The sequence below is a fragment of the Rhinolophus sinicus genome, linkage group LG07 (assembly GCF_036562045.2).
Source record: "Rhinolophus sinicus isolate RSC01 linkage group LG07, ASM3656204v1, whole genome shotgun sequence".
NCBI classification, from domain to species: Eukaryota; Metazoa; Chordata; class Mammalia; order Chiroptera; family Rhinolophidae; genus Rhinolophus; species Rhinolophus sinicus.
In genome coordinates, this window is record NC_133757.1 from 108,537,862 (window position 1) to 108,563,645 (window position 25,784).

Here is a 25,784-nt window from a genome sequence, read left to right on the forward strand (position 1 = left end):
TGGTATCTGTGGAGCCCCAGGTCACAGACCTGCATACACTTATGTAAGTACAAACTTTTGCAATTTTAGGGAGTTCATGAATCCATGGGCTTCTCTAGGGAAGTTCTGTATTAAAGGTATTTTTTTTTGGTATAGCATTTATTTTTACCAGCAATTTCATGGATTTCAATATATGTCACAGCAATTGTATTACATAGGAAAATTCTACCTTTTTTTTTTTTTTAAATAAGAATGTGAGTTGTTTTTGTTCTTTTCTTTTTAACTGGGGAACAGTGTATTTTTCCAGGACCCATCAGCTCCATGTCAAATCGTTGTCTTCAGTCTAGTTGAGGAGGGCACAGCTCACTGGCCCATGTGGGAATCAAACCAGTGACCTTGGCGTTAGGAGCATGGCTCTCCAACCTCCTGAGCCACCGGGCTGGCCCAAATTCTACCTTTTTAAAAGTGGCTATTTCTGTTTCTCCCAATCGAGGATCTAATTTGGCAAGGTCATCAGTCTTGGAATCAGTAGTGTCGTGGCTAGTCAGATAGATTGGATTCAGGTCTCAGCTCCACTGCTTCCTGACTCCCTGGCTGGCCTTGCTGGTTGTTCTCCGAACTTTTGTTAAGTGGTGTGTAAGAATGGGATGATGCTGCCTACCTTGCAGGACTTTTGGAGGGATTATTAGAGATAATGGACGTAAAATGCCTACCACAGTGACTGGCACTTAATAAGTGACATTTTCTATTTGTGCCTCTTTCAGTAACTTACAGTCACATGGTCTTTTTTTTTTTTTAATCCTTCTTAAGGGAAAGGACATTTTAAATGTTTAAACACAAGAATAACAACTTGTATTTTCAACGGGTGCAAGGGCTGGTAAGAAGGAATTGTGATTGTACATTTAAAGTTTTACCAAGTGTGAAAGATAATGGAAAAGAGCATGAGATAGTCTATTGTAGGACTTAGTCTTTCCTTACATATTCAGAATTCTAAACAAATTGCAAGACTTTCAGCTAAGAGATATTACTGATAAGGTTGTATCGAATCCTGCTTTGTTCTTTTGGAAATTTCTCTTAAAGAACGTCCCTTTAAGCTAAAGTGAGGTTTGGTATTGATCCTGAATTTCATCTCTCTGCTATTGGCTTCATTACCAAGGAATGAGAGTTCCCTTAGCCCTCCTCCAGCCTCCAACTTGGGGATCCAGATGGTACCTAGTGATTGTAGTGAAAACACTGAATACTGATAGTTACAGTGCAATAATGTAGTTCCTGAATTTCTCCAATAGGCTATGTAAGAGTTAAATGAATCTTCAAACCTCAGTTTTTCCCTACATAAAGCTAGAGGGATTTTCCTAGTTTTTTTTTTTTTTTTAATGTAGGAAATTAATAGATTAATTCACTTAATTCTAAATCAATATGCGTAATCCTCCATGTAGTGATTTTAAAAATGGGGGGGAGGGAATGGGAGGGCAGATGTGTTTATATGCTGATCATCAGGTTTATACACACTGACATTCATCAATGATAATGATGTTCTTTCTCACTGCTGTATGAAGACTACCGGATAAAGCCTGGTGACCACGTGATGATGGAAGTGTCTTGTCAAGATTGTTACTTAAGAATCCAGAATATCAGTGTTTTCAGTTCGGACTATGAAATGGATGTTGGGAAAAGTTTTACCAAGAACAAAGACTTGCTCTCTTTAGGAAATGAGGCTGAACTCTGTAGTGCCCTGGCTAACCTTCAGACCAGTAAACCAGATGCTGTGGAGCAGACATGTGTGTTGGAATCCACGGAAATTGCTTTGCTTAATAACATCCCGTATCATGAAGGCTTTAAAATGGCCATGAGGAAAGTGTTGTCCTCACTGACTCCAGAGAAACGGTGTCAGGCCATGGAGAGTCAAGATAGTGAGATGAGCTGTGAAAGTGGACAGAATAACTCCGAGCAGAATGCTTCTGAACCTTTCTACGTGTTAGATGTGTCTGAAGGCTTCTCTATTCTGCCTATAATTGCCGGCGTACTTGGGCGGGTTAAACCTTACAGTTCTGTGGAGAAAGACCAGCATCGTATCACTCTGGACCTCGTATCTGAAGCCAATCACTTTTCTAAAGAAACACTAGAGTTTTGGTTGAGACATGTGGAAGACGAATCTGCTGTGTTGCAAAGGCCAAAATCAGACAAGTTGTGGAGTATAATTATATTGGATGTCATTGAGCCATCTGGGCTTATTCAGCAGGAAATAATGGAAAAAGCTGCAATATCCAGGTAAAACACAAAATGCAACTGTTGGTTTTCCTTAGCTCAAACTTCATGTAAATTCTTTTATTTCTTTAATGGTATAACTGTACCAGTGAGTCATGACCTTGTGTGTTCCTCAAGTATTTCTTTCCAGGCCTGGGACGTCATATCTTTCTTTTTGTGTGCGTATCAGTACTGATTTTTCCCCCTTAAAGGACCCCCTGCATTGTAGGTGTGAAGAGACCTGCTTTAGGATTGGACTGCATATATATAATATAGGGAATTGAGTAGAGATCTGTCAGAATAGATAAAGACATTCGGGGTAAATAAGGAAAAAATAAAATCTCAGCTTGCTAATAACTTCATAGAACAGTACCCTCTGGTGCCTTTTGTGGCTGTTTGGGGTTAAAATTCTATCTGGTTTGGTAAACACATAGGTAGGGATTTTGTGAAAAGCTGTGTAATTTTGTTAAGAGGCATGTAATTTCACCACTTGTGGAGATTCGATGTCTACCGGAGTTTACCTAAACTGCTAAAAAGGTAATAGGAAAGGAATAACAAAAATGAGTAAAGCGTGGGGGTCAGGGTGCAGTCCGTTTTTACACTTATCTGTACATAAGGTTTATTACAACTTAAATGATCATGTGCTTGTATTTAGTGAAGAGAGATTATCCTGGTTAGAAGCATGACTTCCCTCCATCGGCCTGATGCCACTGCACTAATGAATCATCTCTAACTTGCCTTGCTATTCTGTGCTCGTCAAATGACCCGGTTATGATTTGAATTCCGATTAGCTAGTCTTTAGGGAGAGCTATTTCAAGAGCAGCGTGTTTACTTATTGTAAACTTTTCCATCACCTTTTTATTTTGAAAAGTTTCAAGATTTCAAACTTAAGAAAAATTGCAATAGTAACAATGAACACTAGGTAATTGTTTTGTTTGCTGAGTCTTTTGGTAGTTAGCTGTTGGCTTCATAACTTTGACCCTTATTTTAACAATTAGCATGTGTGTCCTTAGAACAAAGGCATTCCTGTGCATAACACAACTAAATGATCACACTCAGCAACTTAGCACTGATAAAATACTATTATTTAATATATAGTCTATATTAAAATTTCCCCTGCTGTCTTAGTAATATATATATATATATTTTAAAGATTTTATTGGGGAAGGGGAACAGGACTTTATTGGGGAACAGTGTGTACTTCCAGGACTTTTTTCCAAGTCAAGTTGTTGTCCTTTCAGTCTTAGTTGTGGAGGGTGCAGCTCAGCTCCAGGTCCAGTTGCCGTTGCTAGTTGTAGGGGACGCAGCCCACCATCCCTTGCGGGAGTCGAACCGGCAACCTTGTGGTTGAGAGGACGTGCTCCAACCAACTAAGCCATCCGGGAGGCAGCTCAGCTCAAGGTGCCTGTTCAATCTTAGTTGCAGGGGGCAGAGCCCACCATCCCTTGTAGGATTCGAGGAATGGAACTGGCAACCTTGTGGTTGAGAGCCCACATGTGGGAATCGAACCGGCAGCCTTTTGGAGTTAGGAGCATGGAGCTCTAACCGCCTGAGCCACCGGGCCGGCCCCAGTAATATATTCTTTACTGCTTTTTTCCTCACCAATCTGGAAGTTCAGGTTGAAATCAGCTTGGAATATTCAGTGAACTTGAGAGGTTTAATGTCTGATTGTAAATGTGGCAAATGAAAATAATTATTTGGTTTAAAGTACCTTAAAGTGCCCTCCACTGCTGATTCATTTGATGGCAGTAGGTGACCCGCCCACCCCTCTCTCATCCCCCACATAGTGCGTCTGGGTGTGGGAGCCGCCTGGGCTTAAGATCCCTAAATTTCATGTAAGAACTAATACCGCCCATCGGCGTAGCTTCCAAGACCCAGCACTAGGAACACTTGGTTACAAGTTCTGCCACACTCGGGGAAGCCCCAGGGTAGTGTAGTTTTCCATCTGGCTTTTCTTGTTTGTTCATAGTGCTCTCAGTCCAGATGCAATCTACCTAGTAACATTAAAAAAAAAACCAAACAGCCTACTTTCAACTTTTATGGGAGTTCCAGGGACACAGAAAGTGAACCCAGGATCAATTGTAGAAAAGGCGTTTTTGTTAATCCTTTATTTATACTCTTTATTAGAGCACTTGGATTTTTAATAACTTTTTTCTTGCTTTCAGAGTATTCAAATTGTTTTGAAATAATTTTAAGCTTACAGAGAAGTTAAAAGAATTGTAAAAAGAACTTAACATATATGTTACAACCAGATTCAAAAATTGTTAATATTCTGCCTCATTTGCTTTATTCTCTGAACTTTTAAGAATCAGTTCCAGATATCATATTCCTTTATCCCTAAGTACCTTAATGTGTATTTCCTAAGAACAAGGACATTCATTTATACAACCATCGTAGTTGTCAACATCAAGAAATTTACATGGACACGGTACTGGTATCTACTGTACAGATCTTACTCAGATTTCACCATTTGTTGCAATGGTACCCTTTATAGCTTTTTTTGTTCCTGGTTCACAATCCAATCCAGGATCACACATTGCATTTAGTTTTCATGTCTCTTTAGTCTCCTTTATTCTGGAATAGTTCCTCAGTCTTTCATGACATTGACAGTTTCGAAGACTGTAGGCCATTTATTTTGTGGAATGTTCATGTTTTCTTATTAGATTCATATTATCTATTTTAGAGAGGAATACCACAGAAGTCTTGTCACATAGGAGGCACATGGTGTTATTTTGTTCCATTATTATTAATTTAGATCAGTCGGTTAAGTTGTATCCACCAGGATTTTCCACAGTAACTTACTATTTTTCCCTGTGTAATGAATAAGTCATTTGTGGGGGTGATAATTTGAAACTATGTAAATATCCTTTCCCTAATCAAACTTTCACCCACTAGTTTTACTATCCATCGATGACTTCCTGAATCTAAAGATATATCCATCCAGCTGACTCGTTAGTTTTCTTTTTCATAGATCAGCAGTCATTTTAAGTTTGACTTGTTGGGAAATTACCATTTTGCTGGGTTTACCATTCTGAACTACCAGCCAATAACATAAAAGTCTATTAGACTTTATACAACCTGTAGCTAATTCATCATGTGTCAGTTATTAGTATTTGTAAAATGTGGGGAATCAAGATGCTGTTTTAAACATTTTTCCTTCTCTAGGTGTTTGCTACAATCTGGAGGCAAGATATTTCCTCAGTATGTGCTTATGTTTGGGTTGCTCGTGGAATCTCAGACACTGTTAGAAGAGAATGCTGTTCAAGGAACAGCACGGACTCTTGGATTAAATATAGCACCTTTTATTAACCAATTTCAGGTAAGTATCTCAAAGAGAGAAGTGTAAGCAGGTGGCTGTTACCGGTCTACTATGTCTCTCCCTGCATTTTATAGTCACTGCATTAGGATGGTACCAGTTTCCTAGAGCAAAGCAACTTATTACGGGTAAAAATCAACCTAGGGGAAGTCGAATGCCTTCAGGATGCCCAGGGAGAGGTTGATGTGTCTGTGTCCTCTGTTTTACCATGAACAGGTGCTCTAGTATTTGAAACGGACGGCACTTCTTACACAAGTATCCTTTTTATTTCAAATGAGCAGGCTAAAGTGATGGGACACTTGGTAGCAGTGGTTCTCAGCTTTGTACAGTCATGTGCCCCATAGTGACGTTTCAGTCAGCAAAGGACTGTATATCCAGTGGTGGTCCCATGAGATTGTCATGGAGCTGAAAAATTCCTTTTGCCTAGTCATGTCGTAGCCATGGTAATGTTCTAGAGCAACGCACTCCTCACGGGTTTGTGCTGATGCTGGTGTAAACAAACCTGCTGCGCTGCCAATCATATAAAAGTACAGCACAGACAATTAGATGGGCTAAACCATCTAGGTTTGTGCGCATACACACTGTGATGTTCTTACAACAGAATCACCTAAGGACACATTTCCCGGTGTGTATTCCCTGGTTAAGCTTCACATGACTACTTTCAGAACAACTGATAACTGGTCCCGACTCTAGGTCAGTCTGAGGTGTGGCCTGAGCAGTTGGCCTTTTTAAAAGCTTGTTGGGTGTTTTAGTTTGCAGCAAAGTTGAGAATCACTGCCTTATGGAAATAAACTTTATTTTTCAAATGAATTCCAGTACTATTTGGTTGAATTTGGCAAATTTTCTCAAACAATTCAATAGTTAATGTACGATTCGCTTATTCATTTTTCACACATAAGCACATACTTGGTTTTGAAGCTGTTTGGCTTAAGTAAAAATTTAATCTGCTTTCATCAAAGTGAAGAATGTATAGGTAATTGAAACCATGATTTAAGCAAATGATTTAACCTGCCTAAATCTTGGTTTGTTCATTCTTCCTATAAAACTAGAACCATGGGAAATCCTTATACTTCAAGGCTACTGTGGGAATTAAGTTAAATGAGGTAACAGCTGTAAAAGGCTTGTATCATACTAAGCCAGGTATAAAGGAAGCAACAGATGAGCCTTGGCCACAAGAACTGAGTAAAAGTGAGAAATTTATGCTTTCTTTAGGTGCCCATACGTGTATTTTTGGACCTGTCCTCATTGCCCTGTATACCTTTAAGCAAGCCTGTGGAACTCCTAAGACTAGATTTAATGACTCCATATTTGAACACCTCTAACAGAGAAGTAAAGGTAATGCAAAATAATTATTCTTGTCATATTCAGAATAATTATCTTGAACCAGGTAGTACTTTATGTACATAAAATCGTTTTAGCCACTTTGAAGATTTAAATGTTATTTTTCTGAACCATATCCAAAAGTGGGCTTTTGGTAAATATTACTGAGTAAAATAGATACTAATTTTAATTGGGTAAATTATATTTCTTTATGAAATTTGGACCTAAAATTGACTAAAAAGACAAAGACTTACTTTCAAATATTTATTCTGATGAAATTTTCATGATTTCTTACTTTTCCTAGGTGCACATTTGTAAATCTGGAAGAGTGACTGCCATTCCCTTTTGGTATCATATGTTCCTGGATGACGAGATTAGGCTGGATACTTCCAGTGAAGTCTCCCATTGGAAACAAGCTGCGGTAGTTTTAGAGAATCCCATCCAGGTGGAAACGGGAGAGGAGCTCGTGCTCAGTGTCCAGCACCACAAAAGCAACGTCAGCATCACAGTAAAGCAATGAAGAGCAGTGTTCTGATGAAGTTATTCAAGTGGAGCCGGCCAAGCACACAATTTTTTCTGAATAGAGGGACTGTAAACATAAGGTGGGGTGTCAAGATTTAATTCCTTATAACAGTCAAATATTTTGAAAAATTGACCTTAATAAAGTGTATTTAAAAGACACTAAATTACAGAGTAGCATTATTACAAAAATATTTGCTGCAGACTTCCTTTCTAAAAAGGCAGCCTTTCTAAAAAAGCTGTCATTAGTTTTTCCAATTAGAAAACTTTATTGCTCGGTTTTACTTACTTTAGATTAAATTTTGCTAAACACTTGTCTACATGCTAAAGCTGTAAAGATAAGGGCCTTTGAGTCATCTTCATTGTCATGTGTCAGTAAATAAAGCAAAAATTTTTAATTTTTTAATGTATCTTGGCTTTTTTTAACTCTAAACTTATAATTGGGAAACATCAAAAGATTGGCTTCCACTGAAGATGGAAGGTTATGGTTACCCATAAATTCCAAGCTTGCTTCTCTTAAATCCTGGGTATACTTCTGAAACACCTCCTCAGGTTTTGTGTTTTGGAAATACAAACCTGCATAAGCTATAAGCTAAATGTAATTAAGAATAAACAAGTTATAGAAAGAAAATCTTAAGGAGCCAGCATTTTTCCTGGTCTAGTTTGGCAAAGAAAAATGAAAAAGCTGATCAATTCAAGAAAGTTAAACTTAAACCAGGATTTTGTTTTTATTTGGATGTACAATAAGAAACGTGTAACTGGTCCAATTTTTAAATAGATTAATAGACTTGAAATGGATTAATAAGATTATCATGCCTTGTGTATACTCTGTGCTGTTTGAAGTAAGCCACAAAGAAATTACGATGTACCTTCTTTCTACATTCCCTATTCTCATTACCTCTAATATTATACCGTGTTTCCCCGAAAATAAGACCTAGCTGGACCCGGTCTTACATAAAACTGAGTCTCATTAATTTTTGCTCCAAAAGACGCATCAGAGCTGATTGTCCGTCTAGGTCTTATTTTCGGGGAAACACGGTACTACCCAGCTTTACTTTCAATAGAAATGTTTAGTTTGTAATAGTGGACAGAATAAAGACTTTGTACCTAATTACTGTGAACCAGCATATGTATGTGAATATGTATAAATATATAAAGCAAAGGTTTTGAGAAATATAATACTTTTGCTATTTTTGCAGCATACTACTGCAGCACTTTGTGTATTTTATTTTCAGTATAAAATGTTAACTATGACCCAATGGGTTGTGATTACCAATTAGAGGAACTCCATCAAAAGTAATAAATGTCTCCCAAATAGCACCTACATGTCTTCTCACTGCAGTTTAATGAATAATTAAGACTACTCAGCCTAGATTTACATTTGCTGACACCTCTAATAGCACTGAGGAAAAGTAGACTCCTTTTCTATTAAGTTTCTTACTTATTATTTCAGTATTCTACCCACTTTACTCTTTTCATTTCAAAATCATGGATAACCTATTAATCTACCAGCAGTGTTGAAAATATGACTTTTAGATGGTGGTTTTAAGATTAATAGATTAGGTCCTAGATAATTACCCTAGTAATAAGAACAGAAGAGTTAGGTATCTTTCATGGTAGTATATAATTTTTAACCCTTAATATTTTGGACTTAGCTTCATTTTTGCTGTAGCTCTCTAATCAAGAACTTTTTGTTAAAACATTAATGATTTATGTTTAAAGAATGAGACATAAAAAGTTGCAGAAAATAAATGATCAATTCTTATTTATTGAAAGACATCCAATTGAGAAATAGAGAAATAATTGTTAGGGAGGCATAAATGGCACATGATTATGATTTCTACTAATTCGTATTTCTGAATTATACGTTTTCTGCTAATTCCAGAGCATTATATTCATGCAGCAGTGGAAGGAAGCACTGATTTTTTTTTTTTTTAAATGCCCATCCTCTTTATAAAGCATTGTAACATCAGGAACATTTAGTACAGTTATTTTCTACCATTTGAGTATGTGATACTCTAATGTTAAGAAACCAAGTCTAAGTCTAGCATATTTAGACTATGATATACAAAATTTGGTTATATAAATCCAGTAGTTCCTGGCTTTCACCTATCATTGTGTTGAAATTGTCTATCATTTATGGCTTGTCTCAAGCACAATATCCTGAGCAGCGGGATACCAGGTAATGAAATAACAGGGTAGTAGCACAGTTTGTTTTCACACACCGTTCAAGAGGCCACGGGTTTATCTGAAGGTTCTCTTTTCTCTTCTGTAATATCATTATATATTTCATCACTCATATCGGCTGTAGGTGTAGTCTGGGGAGTGACAGTATGTCCAAAGCCTTGGTAGTGACCCGCAGGGGAAGGTGGCACAGAAGAGGCGGCAGAAATTGCATCTTGTGATGAGGATGATAACAAGCTTGTATGTTCACTTTGATCTTGATCCTCGGGGAAAAATTTTTTTCTAGCATGTCCCCTGACTGTCCTTCCTTTAAAGTAATATAAAGATTTCCAAGTGAGCCAGAAGTTATTTTTACCGCTATAAACTTACCCTACTAAAAATAAGCCCCCCCTCCCAATTTGAAGAGCTTTACTATGGTACTGCTTTAAGTGAAGTCTTTTCATTTCTTAAATTGCTCTAATAAAACCACAGCAACCTACCTAGTTGTATGAATTAAATGACTAGTACTTACCAACATGCCTTACTTGTTCAGAAATATCATCTCTAATGTCTGAAACATCCCACATAGCAAGAAAGGAATCAAAGCACGAACCCTCTTCTGCTTCTTGGACGTACGGTTTATATGAGAAAGTGTAGTGATGAGCAATAGCAGCAAGGAACATCTCGATACAAATAATAAAGTCCTACGACAACAAAAGTAACAGCCATCTTTGAGTTTAAATCTAGTTTTGTAGGTAAAGGAAAAGCACTAGTTTTCCTTTCAAAAGTCCTTAAGTATCAATAGTTAGGCTTTTTTATAAGATTATATTCATCTTTCCATTTTCCGAAATTATTTTTGACCTCTTCAAAAAAAAGACAAAGTTCTAAAAATTGAAATCTCTTTTGCACTACCTCAATCAAGTATTTCCTAGCAAAGTACACTTTTCTCCATCCCGGCACAAAGACTACGAGGAGAAATGCAGAAAGAGACTGACTGGGGATAACAAAATCTAGGTTGTAGTCTGCTCTATTACAAATTAGTAATTATGGCCAATTTCTCTAGGCTTCCCCCATTTTACCTGTAAAGTGAGGATAACAGTAGCTCCATGGCCTGCATGTTGTCAGGTTTTGGAGGTAATATGTAAAAATGCTTAGCAAACACTAAAGTTCTATTGAATTCAGAGCAAGTACTACTTACCTGGAGTCCTGTAGCCACAGCTTCTACAGTTTGCCATTCCCATGTATGCTTTTCAGAAATAACGCCAACTTTTACCAACAAAGCAATAACTACTGCTTGCCTATATGTTAGGAAAAGGTAAACGCCAAATCTATATCAAGCATAAAATGAGCAGTTGTTTCAAAAATATGCCATTTAAAAAAGTTAAACCCCGTACAACCTGTGGACCACCAGCATGACCAACCCCTGCCTCCACAGCATATTCCTGAACACAGTGTATCTTTACTAAATAGTTATTTGCTCTACAAATTCACTCTTCTACTAGTTTCATCACATGACTTTTGATTATATGTTGCTAGAACTTCAGTAGTTGGTTCATACATCTTTTGGTTTTGAAAGTGTGCACAAGTAATTAAGTTCTTATACACAGACAATGCCTAACACCGTGTATAACCGGCATTTAAAATGAAATAAAGGGCAGATGCTTAAATGTTATTTACACATGTATTAACTGATTATTCACATTATTTCAAAAAAAATTCTTGAAACCAGTCTTGTTTGAGGTACTGAAACTAAAGACAAACTTAGAAGGGGTCTCACTCCAAGGCAGGGAGTCATACTGAGCATTTCAAGCATATTTAGGGATATGACCTTAGGTTAAATTTTATCAGCCAATAATGAGTTAGACAATCTTTCATAGTTCTAGACATAAGAATATTCACTTAAATATTGCTTGTAAAGGTGAAAAAATAAGGAACAACCTAAATGTCAATAGATTGCTTAAAAAGTTATATCCACACAACAGAATACTAAGCAAAACCGAAACAAACAAAAAACTACACAACAAAATTATATCCTCACTTTATTGACAAAGAACTATATCCACACTATACTGACCATATCTCTGTGTTCTATAAGTTTTTATAGTATGAAACTATTTCTCTGGAGTTATATAGGACATGTGCATCATAATGTTAGTCATTCTTTCTGGATGGTGGGATTTCAAGCATTCTTTTATGTTCTTCCTTTTTATATTATTTGTATATTGTTAAATATGGTGTATTTGTTTCTAGACCCTGTCACCCACCCCTTTACTAAACTAAGACAATATATAGTTTTGCCTTTTGTTTTAAAAAATATTTTTACTGATAAACATTTCCTCACATCAGTAAATATTCTACATTATGTTTATCTTCCAAATGGCAGAGTGTTCTCTAATATGAAGCACCATGATTTATTTTAATGATTCCTTATTTTAGGGATTCCTCCAGTGTTGAGACATTCAGGTTGTCTCAAATTCTTTTCTTCTGATAAATGTTACAGTGGCCAACTGATTATTTCTTTATGAAAAACCAAGATGGGCTAAAAAGATGAATTTTTTAAAAGGTAAGTAGAGACACTTTATCTTCTGTATTGACAATTAAAAAAAATCCTCCCTGGTAAAACAGTTTTATTGCCCTTTAGAAAATGAAAACATTTGAGAGAGAGCAACACTTACCAAAAAGAAACAAAAACCACCAGCTTTACACAAAGAAATTTGCCAACAGGTTGGATTGGACTCAGTTCTTCCTTCAGTACTTTATAAAATAGCAGGAGACAATACATGGCAAACTAGAAACAAGATTAACAAACTTCAGTAAGAATAACTAAATATGGTAGTAGAAATAGTAAAGAATAAATCAGAGACCTGGGACAGAGTAATGTTTCAAGCAAATTTTTCTAGGCTGTATTATGCTATTTCTGGATTAGCAAGCATTTAGTTTACTGGGGATGAATATATATGGTATGAAATTTCTCAGAAGAGATGTATAACATCTTCCCTGAAAATGGTTTTAAGTGTTTACTTCCTGGGGCCCATAAGCAATGAACAAATAAATGACTGCCATAGTGGAAGAACACGCTCTCATTCAGCCAAAATAAAAACATAAACTATTTGCTTAGTAATGGGTTTTATAAACAAATTACCATTACTTTGATAAGGGTTGAGCTATTATTTATAAGACAACACATTAAATAAGTACTATTTCAATAAAATTTCGACCATGACATCTGAAAGTAAAGAATCGGCAAAACTTTTTTTTGACAGCGGTATGTTAATCCACGTGAATTGACTTTTATAAAATAAATGCTCAAGACTTACTATTTTTAAAAATCAATAGTAATCTAGTGTAGTGTTGCATGGCAATAATCATTTTCCTAAAAGTTTACTTTCCCCATTAAAATAATATAAAATGCTCATTGAAAATATTAGAACTTGAAAGCAATAAAGTATAAACTTGTTCACGGTCCCATCATTCAACCATTTGTCTCTACACATAAGGTGGTTTTTATCAGGTATCGTCAGCTAAATATAAAATTTTGTTGCCTGATTTGTTTTTCCCCACTTGACTTTAGCTTTCTGTATGTTTCATAAAGATTATTTTTAATAACTGCCTAGTATTTTGGCCAATGGATAAACCATAGTATATTTAACCAGTCTCTATCACTGGACTTTGGGTTGTTTCCAGCTTTTTGCTATTACAAATAGCCTTTATGTACAGAGATACTCAAAGCAAAAGTACTTCTGACCATTCCTTGAGAATGCATCCCCAGAAATAGAATTACTGGTTCCATAGACTATAAACATGTGGGAAGGCTTTGAATACACAAGCATTTGATTTTTATTCTGAATTTCTAATAACCACACATGCATGCCACTGCATCTACTAGGTTGGTGCAAAAGTAATTACGTTTAAAAGGTTAAAAATTGCAAAAACCGCAATTACTTTTGCACCAACCTAATAAATTATCTGCTGAAAGCATTGACTGAAGATTTTAAATAAAATGTATATTAAATTGAAAGGATCACACAGATATATATTTGGAGCATTTCAGTTTCTAGAACATAATTTTATTTTTTTAACTTGGCATTCTCAATTTTCCTATTAAAGGAAAATTCTCTCCAAAAATGTGAGAGAATTTTATTCTCCCATTTTTATTCAAACGCTGTACTGTCACATGCCATTAGACTCTTACTGAATATGCCTAGGATATTTTTTTTTTTTTAAAAAGGACAACACTGTGCTTATATTCCCACAGAACTATATAATGAGTACCCGAACCAAATAAACACTATCAACAGGTCAAGGCATAAGGCACCAAATAATTAACAAAGATATATGTTAAAGTTTCTTCAAGTTCTTCCTATAAATCAAATTTCAAGATTAAAAAGTAACAACTAAGTTTTATTCCCAGAGAAACCTTTCCTAAGAAAATTTAGTTACAGATACTAATTTAATAGGATGAATATTTACTTACCAATTGTGACATATTGTTTATTATAACCAAGTAAGTCCAAGCATTTGAAAAGCTGAAGTTCCCTTCATCATATATACCAACCAGCTCACAGATTCTAAAAAAATGGTAAAAATGAGACACCTTTATGATTAACTAAATCAAAATATATTTTAAAATACAGCATTGACAGCAATTGTTAAATTTAGAAGTCAGTTTATTTAAAAGATCCTGAAGATAATCGCTTGATTCGTGTCACAGAGGTGGTTCAAAAATTAAAAGCAAAACATTTTCTCGATATGTTACCTTATGATTGTACCTCCAACTTATTTTGTACCTCCAAAATAAGACACATACATAGAACTAGAAAGGGCAGTTATATAGTAAAAAAAAATTATGCTGCTTAATTTGCAAAAGGTTGTTATAAACATATAATGCAGGTCTATAACTACAACTGTGAATTTTTTCCCCAAAATTGTCTTGGAGGTAAATTTTATGAAGACCCAGACCTAAGTATCAACTTATATGATTAACCAATTTCGAAACTGCAGAAAGTAAGGCATGCCTTCAGAAATAAGTGAATTAGTCTTAATTCCAAGGCAAGCAGCCCTTAAAAATTGCTGGCTCAAAGGCAGAATAAAGAACTAAATGCTTTTTTCACATGTCTTTCTTCCCATTTTAGTCTGTGAACACACAGAATGTTAGTTATGACTAGCATATAAAACATGTAATCTACCTGTTTTATTTGATGCTCCTAAATATTTTAGGGAATAGTTATACCAGGTATCTCAATGATACTCCATTTTACCTCAAGTGCTCAGCCTTAACAGACTTATTAAAAAATAAAAATATGGTTTCTTCCTTGGAATATCGTGCTCATTAATTCTAATTTAACTATGTAGAAAAATAAAACCACGTAATGAATCTAAAGTAGCATAGTTTAATTTCATGTAATAGATGTTTCTGAAAAGTTATGTGATTATTAATATTTGAAAAAGAAAGTATTTTTAAGTGATTTCCAGAAATACCTAGAGAATGTTATTTAGAATTCTGTGGTGATTCTTTGCCTATAAATGGTCACCTGATTTAATATAATAGGGTTTCTATATACTGTGTTTTTTTAATAAGAGACTAGACCTGTATTATAAACAAGTAAATTATGTTCTTTGTTTTTCTACTCAGTTGTCCCTTAAAAGCATGAGGATTTTAAAGAAATAAATGATAATATTAAGTTCTATGTACTTACAAAGCAACAATGGTGGTGAATGGTCTGACAACTGTATACTGCAATACACCCAGTTTGCACCTAAACAGCAATACTCTGCCAAAGAAAAAGAACTTAGCATTTCAACTATTCATTTAAGTAGTATCAGATTTTCTCCAAAGCCCTCAAATTAGAATCAGTTTAACAAATGATGCCATATTTATATTTAATTCTTTTAATTTAGTCATTGTAAATGGTGACGGGAAGAATGTGGACAGTAGTAAACAAATTATTTAAATACTATTTTTAAAACTATTTGGCACACATCTTCTGAAAGATTCCCCTTTCTGTGTACAGTCTCAAATTCCAGAGGAAGGAAGGGAATACATAATAAAGGTTAGTTCTGTTTCATGAAAACATTTGTTTCTTAAGTGCAGTAAATTTTCAGGTAAAACGTTTTCCCTCCTCTCAAGAACATACACAAAATTTAATGTTCATTGAAAGAAAACACACTGTGCTCACTGCTTATGTTACAGAAACCAGAACATAAAAAGCAGGCAGTTTTTTATCTTCTAAGGACTGCAAATTTGCCATGGTACTGCCATCTTGAAACCAGAGCATGATACTAAATTATCCTAAACAGCAATAGCCTGATTATCAGATATGTAACAACAGTCACCTAACAAAAGTTACCTAACAGAGGCAGACTGGTAACCTAAAATGTATTTATGTACAAGAGAATGAGAAGTTTTATCGTTACTAAAACTATACCTCCAAACTGCATGACTTTGGTAAACAATTGTCTTTTCAAAGGAAAGAATACCCGAGTTATAGTTACGGATGTATTGCTGACATTATTCAGGCAGCAGCTGTCAGAATTCAAGAGCCTCAAGAAAAAATGAAGCCAACAGACCGAGATTTAACAAGAATAAATGTAACTGCCAGTGTAGTTAGGAGCAAATCAACTGCACAAGCACAGAGGAGGGGAATTTTGACCAGTAGTATGATCTGAAAAAGATATGGGGTTTTAGTTGACCACCAGCTAATTGTAATTACGCTGAGCCAGTCTGAAGCGACAGCCAGAGCCGCATCTCAGGTTCTGTGTTCATGGAGGCGTCCTGTTCATAGCTAAGCTGCCATCACCAACACCCCATCATCACATTCACGGGACCACTGCCATTATCTTCCATCCTTGCCCACCACCAATTCAGTCTACACAGAGCACAGTCATCTTTGAAAATGAAATTTGGACACTAGTCCTCTGAATGACATCCTGCAATGGCTTTTCACTGACAAAGACCCCCTCTCCTTGACCCAACTTGAGACCGGGCTCCCCTGAGCCTTCTTTCCAACTAGCCATTATCCTTCGGCCCACCCTGTTCTTGGCCTGCCAAGTCAGTCTGAGCAAAGAATCCTGCTAAGTCACCCCCACCTCTGATGTCTGACTAAGCTCCTTATCCTCAATCTTGAGGTTTAAGTGCTTGGCCTGCCTGTAGCAAGAATCCTGTTAGGCCAGTTTAGAGAGAATCGCCCTACCCTGGATGTCTCTCCTCTTATTAATTTTTCATCCAGTAACCACCTCAATCTGCTTGTTGGCTGTAAATATTTGTCCTTGTTGTATTCGGAGCTGAGCACAACCTACATTAATTTTTTTTAATCCTCTTTCATAGTTCCCTGTTTTTTTGTTTTGTTTTGCCTTCACAGCATTTGCTGAAACACGTAACTATATATGTGTCTTTGCTTAATTCCTAACCTTCTTAACCAAACTATAAGTTCTATGAGTTCTACGTCTGTTATATGCACTAGGATATATCTATATACTGGCACATACCCGGTACTTAGTACATGTTTGTCAAATGAACATATTAGGAGCTTATTATTTAAAATAGCCAGGTAGCTCCCTGGCATTGCAAGTGTGTAAGTAGAGACGCTTACATTCAGTCCTGATGTACAAATGATTCTGTATTACATGGAACGCAACACAGCCATCCCCAGGTCAGATATCTACACTGATGACTACAGCTCCAAATCATTCCTGTTACCTTGGGTTGCAACTTTCACCTTAATCCCAATCTATCAGTGATCTAGGCCTATTGATTTTTCAGTAACATTCTTTTATTGTCTTCCTATTTCAATTTCATCCCTCCTTTTCAGCTTACCTCACAAATGGACTATTATAATAATCACCTAATCTATTCCCCCAGCTCTAGAGTCTTCCTCCCTCTAATGCATCCTGACCGGTATTGCAAGATTAATCTTTCTAAAACACCGTCTTTAAATGTTTCCTTGCTGAAAAGTATCCACTGATTCATTCATGTAATAAATGCAATCTTAGCTTCAACTTACCTCTTCAGGCTTTAGCTTCCTTTATTGGCCTACATGAATGTATAAGGCCGACTAACTTATTATATATTACTAGAATAAACATTGCTATTTGTTGCTGCTGTTTCATATCGTACTATTTCCCCACCTAGACTATCTTCTCCCTCGCTCTTAGGCCTGATTTTACTATTAACTAGCTATGTGATCTTGAGTAAGTTAATCTCTGCGGCCTCTGGTTCCCAAATGGAAAAGGATGTTGATTAAATGATCTCTGAGGATTTCCCCCCCACAATATTTTGTTTTCTATTTGGGATGAATAATGTCCAACAGACTAACTTATGTGTGGATTATCGAAGTGTGTTTTGTGAGTCTTCCAACCTATGAACCACATGACGGTAGGGACTCTGTCTTACACTTTTTGTCCTGCTCATAGTACTTAACACACCGTTCTGCTGAAAACTGGCTGCTTAAATAAAACGTGAAAGAGCTAAAAGCAAACATACTTACTCTCCCATAGCCCACGGTGGACAGCAACATAAAGGAGGGAAATGTTTCTGCTGATCTTTGGCTTCAAGGATTAACACCAGGTTTGGATAGCGGTTAGTCAGGTAATTGCTCAGGAATCCCATAAAGTTGTAAATGACATAGGCTTCGTAACATTCTCTGCAGGTATCCACATATATTGCAATGTTGGGATACTTCAAAGCGATCCACTATGAAAAAGCACAGGTGTTAAAAATAGTTGCAGCTAAGATAAAATGAATTCCCACTCTGGTTCATGGTATTCACAATAAACTAATTTTTGAACTTGCCACATACTTACATCTTTAGAACTTTCTAAAGTTTACCATTATGAGGGCTACCAGACAATCTGTGAAATGAATTTTTAAAGGCAATAAACATCTTAGATATTGGTAAGTGAAAACATCTGTGTTTGGGGGGCAAATAATGAATATGAAGAAAGAAGCTAAACTGCATACACTTGGGTTCTTAAATATAATCTGAAAATTTTCTTGACATGATCATAGAAAATGCTCTCAAGGACGCTTCCTTTATTTTGATCAAATTAAAGCAGTCATCTGTAACAACTGTGTTAGAATCCACTGGGAAAGGAATTTTTTGTCGAAATAAAAGATTTAATAAATACAAAGGATAATAATATAAATTTATACATTACATTCTTTTAAAGATTAAGAGCTCCTACTCTGAATTTTTAAAGTTTAAGCAAAGAAAAAAAAACTATACATTTAAAAAAATTTTAAACATCTGCTTTTTCTACTGTCATCCTTTATCTTCTTTATTAACATTAAAAATAAGTAAACCTATTCATTTTTTATTAATCTGACTCCTACTGCCAAATAAAAATATTTTTATTACTTTAAACATTCTGTAAGTATAGTTAGTATCAAACAAGTTCTTAATGAGATAAAATGAAACATACTTACACTATCTAAACTGTATATGGGTACCATCCAAAGAATCCTATTTGGAAAGCAAAACATAAAGACATTTTACATTATATTTATGAAATAATCCAACACAACACTAATAGAATCAAACTACACTAAGATTTACCTTATTATTGGTTTCTGTAGTTCAGGTTGTGTATAATGCACTAAATGTTGCAATATCACCCATAGCGATATAGGTACAGTCAACAGCAAAAAGATGCCAGCAATAAACCAAGCCTTGGTGTGTATTCCAACCTTAAAAAGCAGAAAAACATGCTAATATAAATTTTCTGATATTAAAACTAAAGAGCTAAAGTAAATATTTTTTTTCTTTAAACTTTTATTTAAGTGTGTTCTTCCAGGACTCATCAGCTCCAAGTAGTTGTTTCAGTCTAGTTGTGGAGGGTGCAGCTCACAGTGGCCCACGTGGGGATCGAACTGGCAACCTTGTTGTTAAGAACACTGTGCTCTAACCAATGAGCTAACCGGCCATCCCCCCAAATTAAATATTTTTATTTCTTAAATTTTCATTTATTTGATAATAAATGAGGCCCAATATTTTCCAAATGACTAATGGCTAGTTTTATTTCTTCTTTAATAAACAACCTATTTTTACTTTTGTAGAGGTAGGGGGCAAAATTTTCCTCATGGGATTGAGCACTTTTTTTCATGGGGTCTTTCGTAATAATAACACTACATGTTAAGGATATTAATATCATGTGATTTTCCCTCAACTTGTTATTTGCTCTTTAGATTTGATTACTGTCTTTGGAGCTAAACAGAAATTTAAAACTCTACAAATTTGTATATGGTTTATTCCTTTGCTTTTCTGTCTGGAAAGTTAAAAATCTACCTATATTTTCTGCAAATTGTATTGTTACCCAACATGTTAGTAGATCATTTAATGACACTGACTATATGACTGACAGATACTTTGCTAAGTTCTTTACATTCACTTTGTCTTTTAACCCTGCCATTTGATAAGTACTGCCACAACTACTGCCTGAGCTCACTGTGTATGTATATGCCACCCCTCTTATATACAACAATATCAACTCAAGGTGTATTTTAAAACGCTCTGACTTCCTTTTTAGGTCCATAACTGATCAATACTGTATCCTGTAAAAGCTCAATTTCTACAAATATACTTTGAACTACCTCATCTTAGGTAGAGTTGAAGTAATCTACTCACTTTCTGGTAAAAATAAATTTATTTGAAACTCTATTCTGAGGGGCCCTAGGGAATGAATTTTATACTAACTTGGATTGTTTTAAAGAGTGTGAATCTTTAATTTAAAAAATGCAAATGCTAACTTTTTAAAGGAAAAATGCAGGCATTTATTTTTGGTACTTGAGGGGTTTGAGCAGTTAATTAAAACAGAACTGAAGTCCCCAACTTCTAGTTTTACTGTTTTGAACAAGATTTCTTTTTTCTTCATTGGGTCAAAGATTAAAGAAGTAGAAAATAAAAGTATAGGGAACAAATGTATTTTTTAAGACAGTAAATTCTGACATTAAACTGTACGGAAAACTTGAAAAGCAAATACAGAAGTCTTGTTCAGTGCTGGAGATTAATCAAAGCAGTAACTGAAAAGCAAATATGTGGAGATAAAGATTCTAAAGGAATGTCTGAGGCAACCTTTCCCAGGGATTTGTGCTTGGCTCAATTTCATTTAAAATTGAGTATTCATTTTAATGATGACCTAAAATAATAACAACAAAAATAAAAATAAAAGCATATTCTAGATCTCCTCTATTATAAGGTGATCATTAAGAATAGTATTGCCAAGTACTTTTAATGCCCACATGTGTCTTTATGCATTGCCTTGGTGCCAAAAAGTAGAACTTGGTGGTACATCTAAAAGAGAAAAATGATATGCTTGTGGCTAATAAAGCCTAAGTGACCTCAATGTGCTGTAAGGAAAAAAGTTCGTTTTCAAATGATCATAAAACAAGTGACTGGACAATTGAGTCATTTCAGTACAGTGATGCCAAATTTAAAAAATCTTGCATCATAGAGTTAGTACCATTTCTACATTGCAGGTGGTAATTGAGTTTCAGAAAAACATTATCTGTCCACATTAATGCCCTTAATTTGAATCATTGATTTTACAGTTGTTTTGATTTTTGAGCTATATAAAAAGCTCTATGTGTAAGAAATTTAACCTATTTTAAGCATGTACATATAAGTCATCTCTAGGTATATGTAGAAATTATTAATATATCACATTTATTTTAATTTACATTTATCTCTAAATAAGTTATTCATATTTGAGACACGTTGCTATAAGGCTACCATTAACACTCTTACACTCATCGGCCATGTGTAGGGTTTTTTTGGCTTACAAAATAAAGAGGCGATAAGCAGCGTAGTTTTTCCTAAAGTAACTTGAAGAAAGCAGAGAGGAAAGAGAAAACTATTAAAGGTGAGCATCCAGGCGGGTTAACTGTCCCACAGCCAAATGCTTTCAAAACAGAGCAGAGAGGAACAGGAGTGCTTTCTGGGCCCAGTGCTCCTCAGGGGAATGGGGCACTTACAGAGAGTGGCTCCGGACGTGCGGCACAAGGACCAGTGGGGCAGGGTGAAATCACTGCAGAGCAAGCAGCGTGACATCATGTGTGCATTTAACTTATGTGACTTCAATTATACATACTCAGCCAAATAAGGAGTGAGAGAAATATTTTCAATCATGCATACTATTTTGCGATTCCAATAAATGAGTATTCCCCTCCCCATGATGGGGTCGCTGTATTAACTTTCTGTTTTCTACAATTTGTTTCCATTGACTCCTCACAGTGTGAGCCTCGTGATTCTAGTGTTTAAAAGACAAGTATTTTTCAGACAAAACTTTCCCTAAATGTCAACTACTTTATCTAGTGCTCAAGCAGATGCATATAACTCCGGCTTAGGTGTTCAATTGAGAACCTAATCCCAACTAAGATGCTATCTCAGGAGAAAAAGAATTGCTGCGCCAACCAAGAACAGAGATGCTATTTTAAAAACAATAGTGGTAATTAGCGCTTATTAAGCACCTACTATGTGCTGAGCAAGGTGTTAAACATTTTAAATACACAAGCTCATTCCGTAAACAATGATGAAGAGAATGACAAAGCCATTGTATTAATATACACAGCACTTTAGCACAAAGTTGCTTTAGCCTCTTATGGCTCTTGGTTTTTCATATCTATAAAATGAGGATAATTCCTATGCTTCAGGATTTTGAAGATTAAAGTATACCTAAATCTTGGGGACGAGCTCTAGTTAGTGTCTTGAATCTTAAAAACAAAACACAGAAAGGGGAAAAAAAACTCCTTAAAAACCCACACTTCTCTCTATCCCATTGTGCCATTCATTTCTCAGGTTCCCATAGAATCAAAATATTAAAAACAAAACCAAAAATGAACAAAAAAATTCATCTTCACATCCCGATTCCACTTCTTTGCCCCACCATATCCATTTTCAAACACTTCCTCTAGTTTCAGCCATCACAACCCCATTGAAACCATGAGTAGAATCACCAATGACACCCCTACTTGTGAAAACCAATGGATGTCTCAGCAGCACCAGACACTGTTCACGAGTTTTTCCTTGAAACACTCTCCTGTTCTGGCTTCCATGACACCTCTCCTGCACTGCACTTCCCCTGGCTGCTGCTCTTTTCACAGTTCCTAGTCCTCTACTTGACCTCGAACACTTGGTGCTAGGTCCTTGGCCTTTCTTCTTCCCCCTTAGAATCTCATTCATCTTTATGGCTTTAAACACCAGCTCTGTTCTGACAACTCTGGTATCTGCAGCTCACACCTTTCTGAGCTCTAGACTTGCACGTCCAAGCGCACATCTTACATGCCCATCAGAATGTCTCTCAGGGACCTTGAACTAAATGTCCAAAGAACTCAATTTCTCTCAAACCTGTCCATATCTGTCAATTTTCCATCTCAATAACTGGCCTCACCATTTACCCCATTGTTTAAGACAGAAGCCTCAGAGGGGATCTTGATTTCTCCCTTTCTCTCACTGCCTCCCCTTCCCAATCCAATCCACTGTCAATCCCTATTTCTTCACTTCCAAGGATACTTGAAAATTCAGTTTTTTTATCTCTATTTTTGCTATCCTGATTTGAGCCATAAGTCACCATAGCCCAGACAGCTTCTACCTCTTAACTACTATAAAGAGTTTTCTAACTTTCCTCCACTTCCACTTAATTTTCCATAGCTAGTAGATTTTTGAAGATGTGCAATGAGATTGCCCTGCCTGTTCATTTCTTAGATCTGTTTTAGTTTCTTCCGTAACATTTTATACAATTTTATTTTATTGATTTGTTTTTGTTGGCTCTGTCTGTCTCCACCACTAAGTTTCATGAAGGTGGGTGCCATGTTTCTATCTTTCACCATATAGAACACAAACCCGATTTATCATGGGGACTCAAATAATCATTAACTATCAGACATTTGGGCAGAAGGAGAAGAAAACGAAATGCGTAAAATATGTATCATGTTAGATGGTGGTGAGTCCTGGGAAGAAAAATAAAGCAGGAAATAGGATATGAAGAGTTAAGGAAGGGAAGCTTGTGATGATAAACAGGGGAGCTGGGTGAAATCTGAGTCAAGACCTGAAGGACCTAAAGGAAAGAGACACCATGTGGGGGAAGGACATGCCATCAAGGGAGAACATTCAGTGTAATGGCCTTGAGGAGGAAGCATGCCTCTCAGACTGAGCAAAACCAGTGTGGAGGAAGCTCAGAAAGTGAGGAGAGAAGTCAGAGGGAGATGGGATAGACGTGTGTCAGGTCATGTTGGGCCTTAATGTTAGGGATACTGGCTTTTAATCTGGGACTAGGAGTGACTGGAAAACAGAGAAGAGGACACACACAATGTGACTTATGTTTTCATTCAACATCTTTGTTTTTGTGGAGAACAGTCCAGGCAAGGCATGATGAGAATTCAGCTCAGAGTGGAGACTGCAGATTAAAATTTTCCTTAAAAGCTGGCACTTAAAAACTATAGTTAAAACCAACAATTTAGAGAAGTCTTAAACTAGGTTGGTATTATACATATTATTAACCTTAGAAGTATTTCCTATAACATACTCCAAAAAAATACTTCAAAGTAAGAAATCCCTATTTGTATGAAGATGTCTTTGGTAGACAAATTATGGAAATAACCTAAATATCTAATAAATGGGAATATATTTAATGTACTGGCATATTACATTAACATTAAAAATAACTATATCCTCTATTCCAGTATGGGAAAGGCAACGAAAAATAATTTAGTGAAAATACAGAGAACAAATGTATATTAAATACATTTTGTTTAATTATGTAAAAATCATTTTCATAATAAAAGGTCTCAAATAGCTACGGTCTTGTCCTAGCTCTTGTAAAATAGGTGTTGCTAAGTGAAAGTACTTTATTATTAACTTTCAATTTAAAGTTCATTTACAATTTTTATAAAGTGCATAGGTATGTATTTACCTTGGGGGTCTTCAAGCTTGTAGTACTTTATGATGTCATAATAAGAATATGACATCAAAAAATATCAAGGGATGTTTTGCAAAACCTTTGTTGGTTCACTTAAATTCTAAAGTAAAAACAAAGTTAAACCAACTAGAATCCTTGAACTCAGGAAGCTAGTTAAATGCTAATAAAATTCAATACTTGGTTTTCAAGGTAGTGCATTTGATCTAGTTAAGTCTATTATCTGAACAGATCACATTTCAGGAATAAAATTACCTTACTTTCAAGGAATTGATGAATACGTACTTGCAAAAGAAAACAGTGCTCTTTTAAGCAGCTATCTTAATATATTCTAAGTGTTTTCTCGACCCGGTTCGACCTCCACCTGTGGCACCCTTTGAAAAAACCGTGAACAAGAAACCAGACAGACTTGTTCTAAGACAGGGCTCATTTACATGATTTGGTTGTCATGATATCAAGTTTTGAGGCATCCACAGTAAAAACGGGCAACCGTAGATGGCCAGGAAGGTAGAATAAAGGGTGAAGCTGATGGTGCAGGCCCCTCTTACCTCCAGTTTCTGTAACTCCCACACGCAAAGGGGAACCGCAACTGCTATGGACACCAGGTAGATGACCACAGCTAAAGGTCGAATCCATTGTCTCCAGTTCCTCCAGGTACAAGTGCAAGGCATGTTTCCGCATAAATCAGCTCCGAGTAAGGAAAAAGAGCTCGAAGGAGACTGTAATGGGGAGCCCTGTTCTTTGGCTGTTTTGTCAACTCGCATACTACGGAGAAATAGCTGTTGGGCGACTTGACCCGCAGCTCGAACCGCCTCCTCGGCCCGCGGTATGCTCTCCGCTGTTGCTAGTGCTGCTGCTGCAGCAACTGCGGCCGCTCAGGGTGCTGCCCGGGAGCAGTGCTGACAGCATCCTTTCTTCCCCACCCCGCCATCTACCCAGTTCTTCCGCGGTGGAAGCCCCGGGCGGAGTCGCTGTCCTCACCTGGGGATCACCCAGAGCTCCGCCTGCACCATGGCCTGGACAGCGCCGCAAAACAGAACCTGCCTCTAAGGACCCTGCACACAGTTCGCTTCTGCCAATCAGGGGCCGGCCCACTCGCTCTTTTCTCGGGCGGTCGACCTTCCTCCCTACCCCGCCCGCAAGGGTCTCTTCACCCGACTCTGCTGATAAATAAGAGGTGGCAACTGAAAACTCTCAGCACCCAGGATTTTCTCACTTGCTTCCACGGACCATCCCCCACAGCGGAACCCAAGGCCACACCAGGGCTTCCGCTTCCGCCCCTGCTTTTGAGGTCGGTGATTCGTCGACAGCGCCAAACTGGGCCCGCCCAATCCGGCTC

General features: G+C 36.5%; 2 protein-coding genes across 3 annotated transcripts in view; one reads left to right on the plus strand and one right to left on the minus strand.

The window, feature by feature from the left end:
• PRMT9 (protein arginine methyltransferase 9) overlaps positions 1 to 7,780 on the plus strand; it is a 26,043-nt gene extending 18,263 nt beyond the window's left edge. Inside the window, exons 9-12 of the mRNA XM_019730732.2 lie at positions 1,536 to 2,247; positions 5,389 to 5,542; positions 6,752 to 6,874; positions 7,164 to 7,780. Coding sequence (XP_019586291.2) covers positions 1,536 to 2,247; positions 5,389 to 5,542; positions 6,752 to 6,874; positions 7,164 to 7,379 — 1,205 coding nt within the window. The 3' untranslated portion in view covers positions 7,380 to 7,780. The remainder of the gene's footprint in view (positions 1 to 1,535; positions 2,248 to 5,388; positions 5,543 to 6,751; positions 6,875 to 7,163) is intronic.
• Positions 7,110 to 25,690, minus strand: TMEM184C (transmembrane protein 184C). 2 transcript variants are annotated; one of them, XM_019730734.2, is made up of 11 exons: positions 24,994 to 25,690; positions 19,093 to 19,223; positions 18,963 to 18,999; positions 18,025 to 18,230; positions 15,238 to 15,312; positions 14,016 to 14,109; positions 12,217 to 12,329; positions 10,740 to 10,839; positions 10,074 to 10,245; positions 9,604 to 9,869; positions 7,110 to 7,448 (listed from the first exon to the last, which is right to left on the minus strand). In XM_019730734.2, the coding sequence occupies exons 1-10, from the start codon at positions 25,207 to 25,209 to the stop codon at positions 9,607 to 9,609; spliced, it is 1,407 nt and encodes a 468-aa protein (XP_019586293.1). In that variant the 5' UTR covers positions 25,210 to 25,690; the 3' UTR covers positions 7,110 to 7,448; positions 9,604 to 9,606. The 2 variants fall into 2 exon arrangements, with proteins under 2 accessions (XP_019586293.1, XP_019586292.1); XM_019730733.2 differs by lacking the exon at positions 7,110 to 7,448 and having other exon boundaries at positions 9,127 to 9,869.
• Between the last annotated feature and the right edge of the window lie 94 nt (positions 25,691 to 25,784).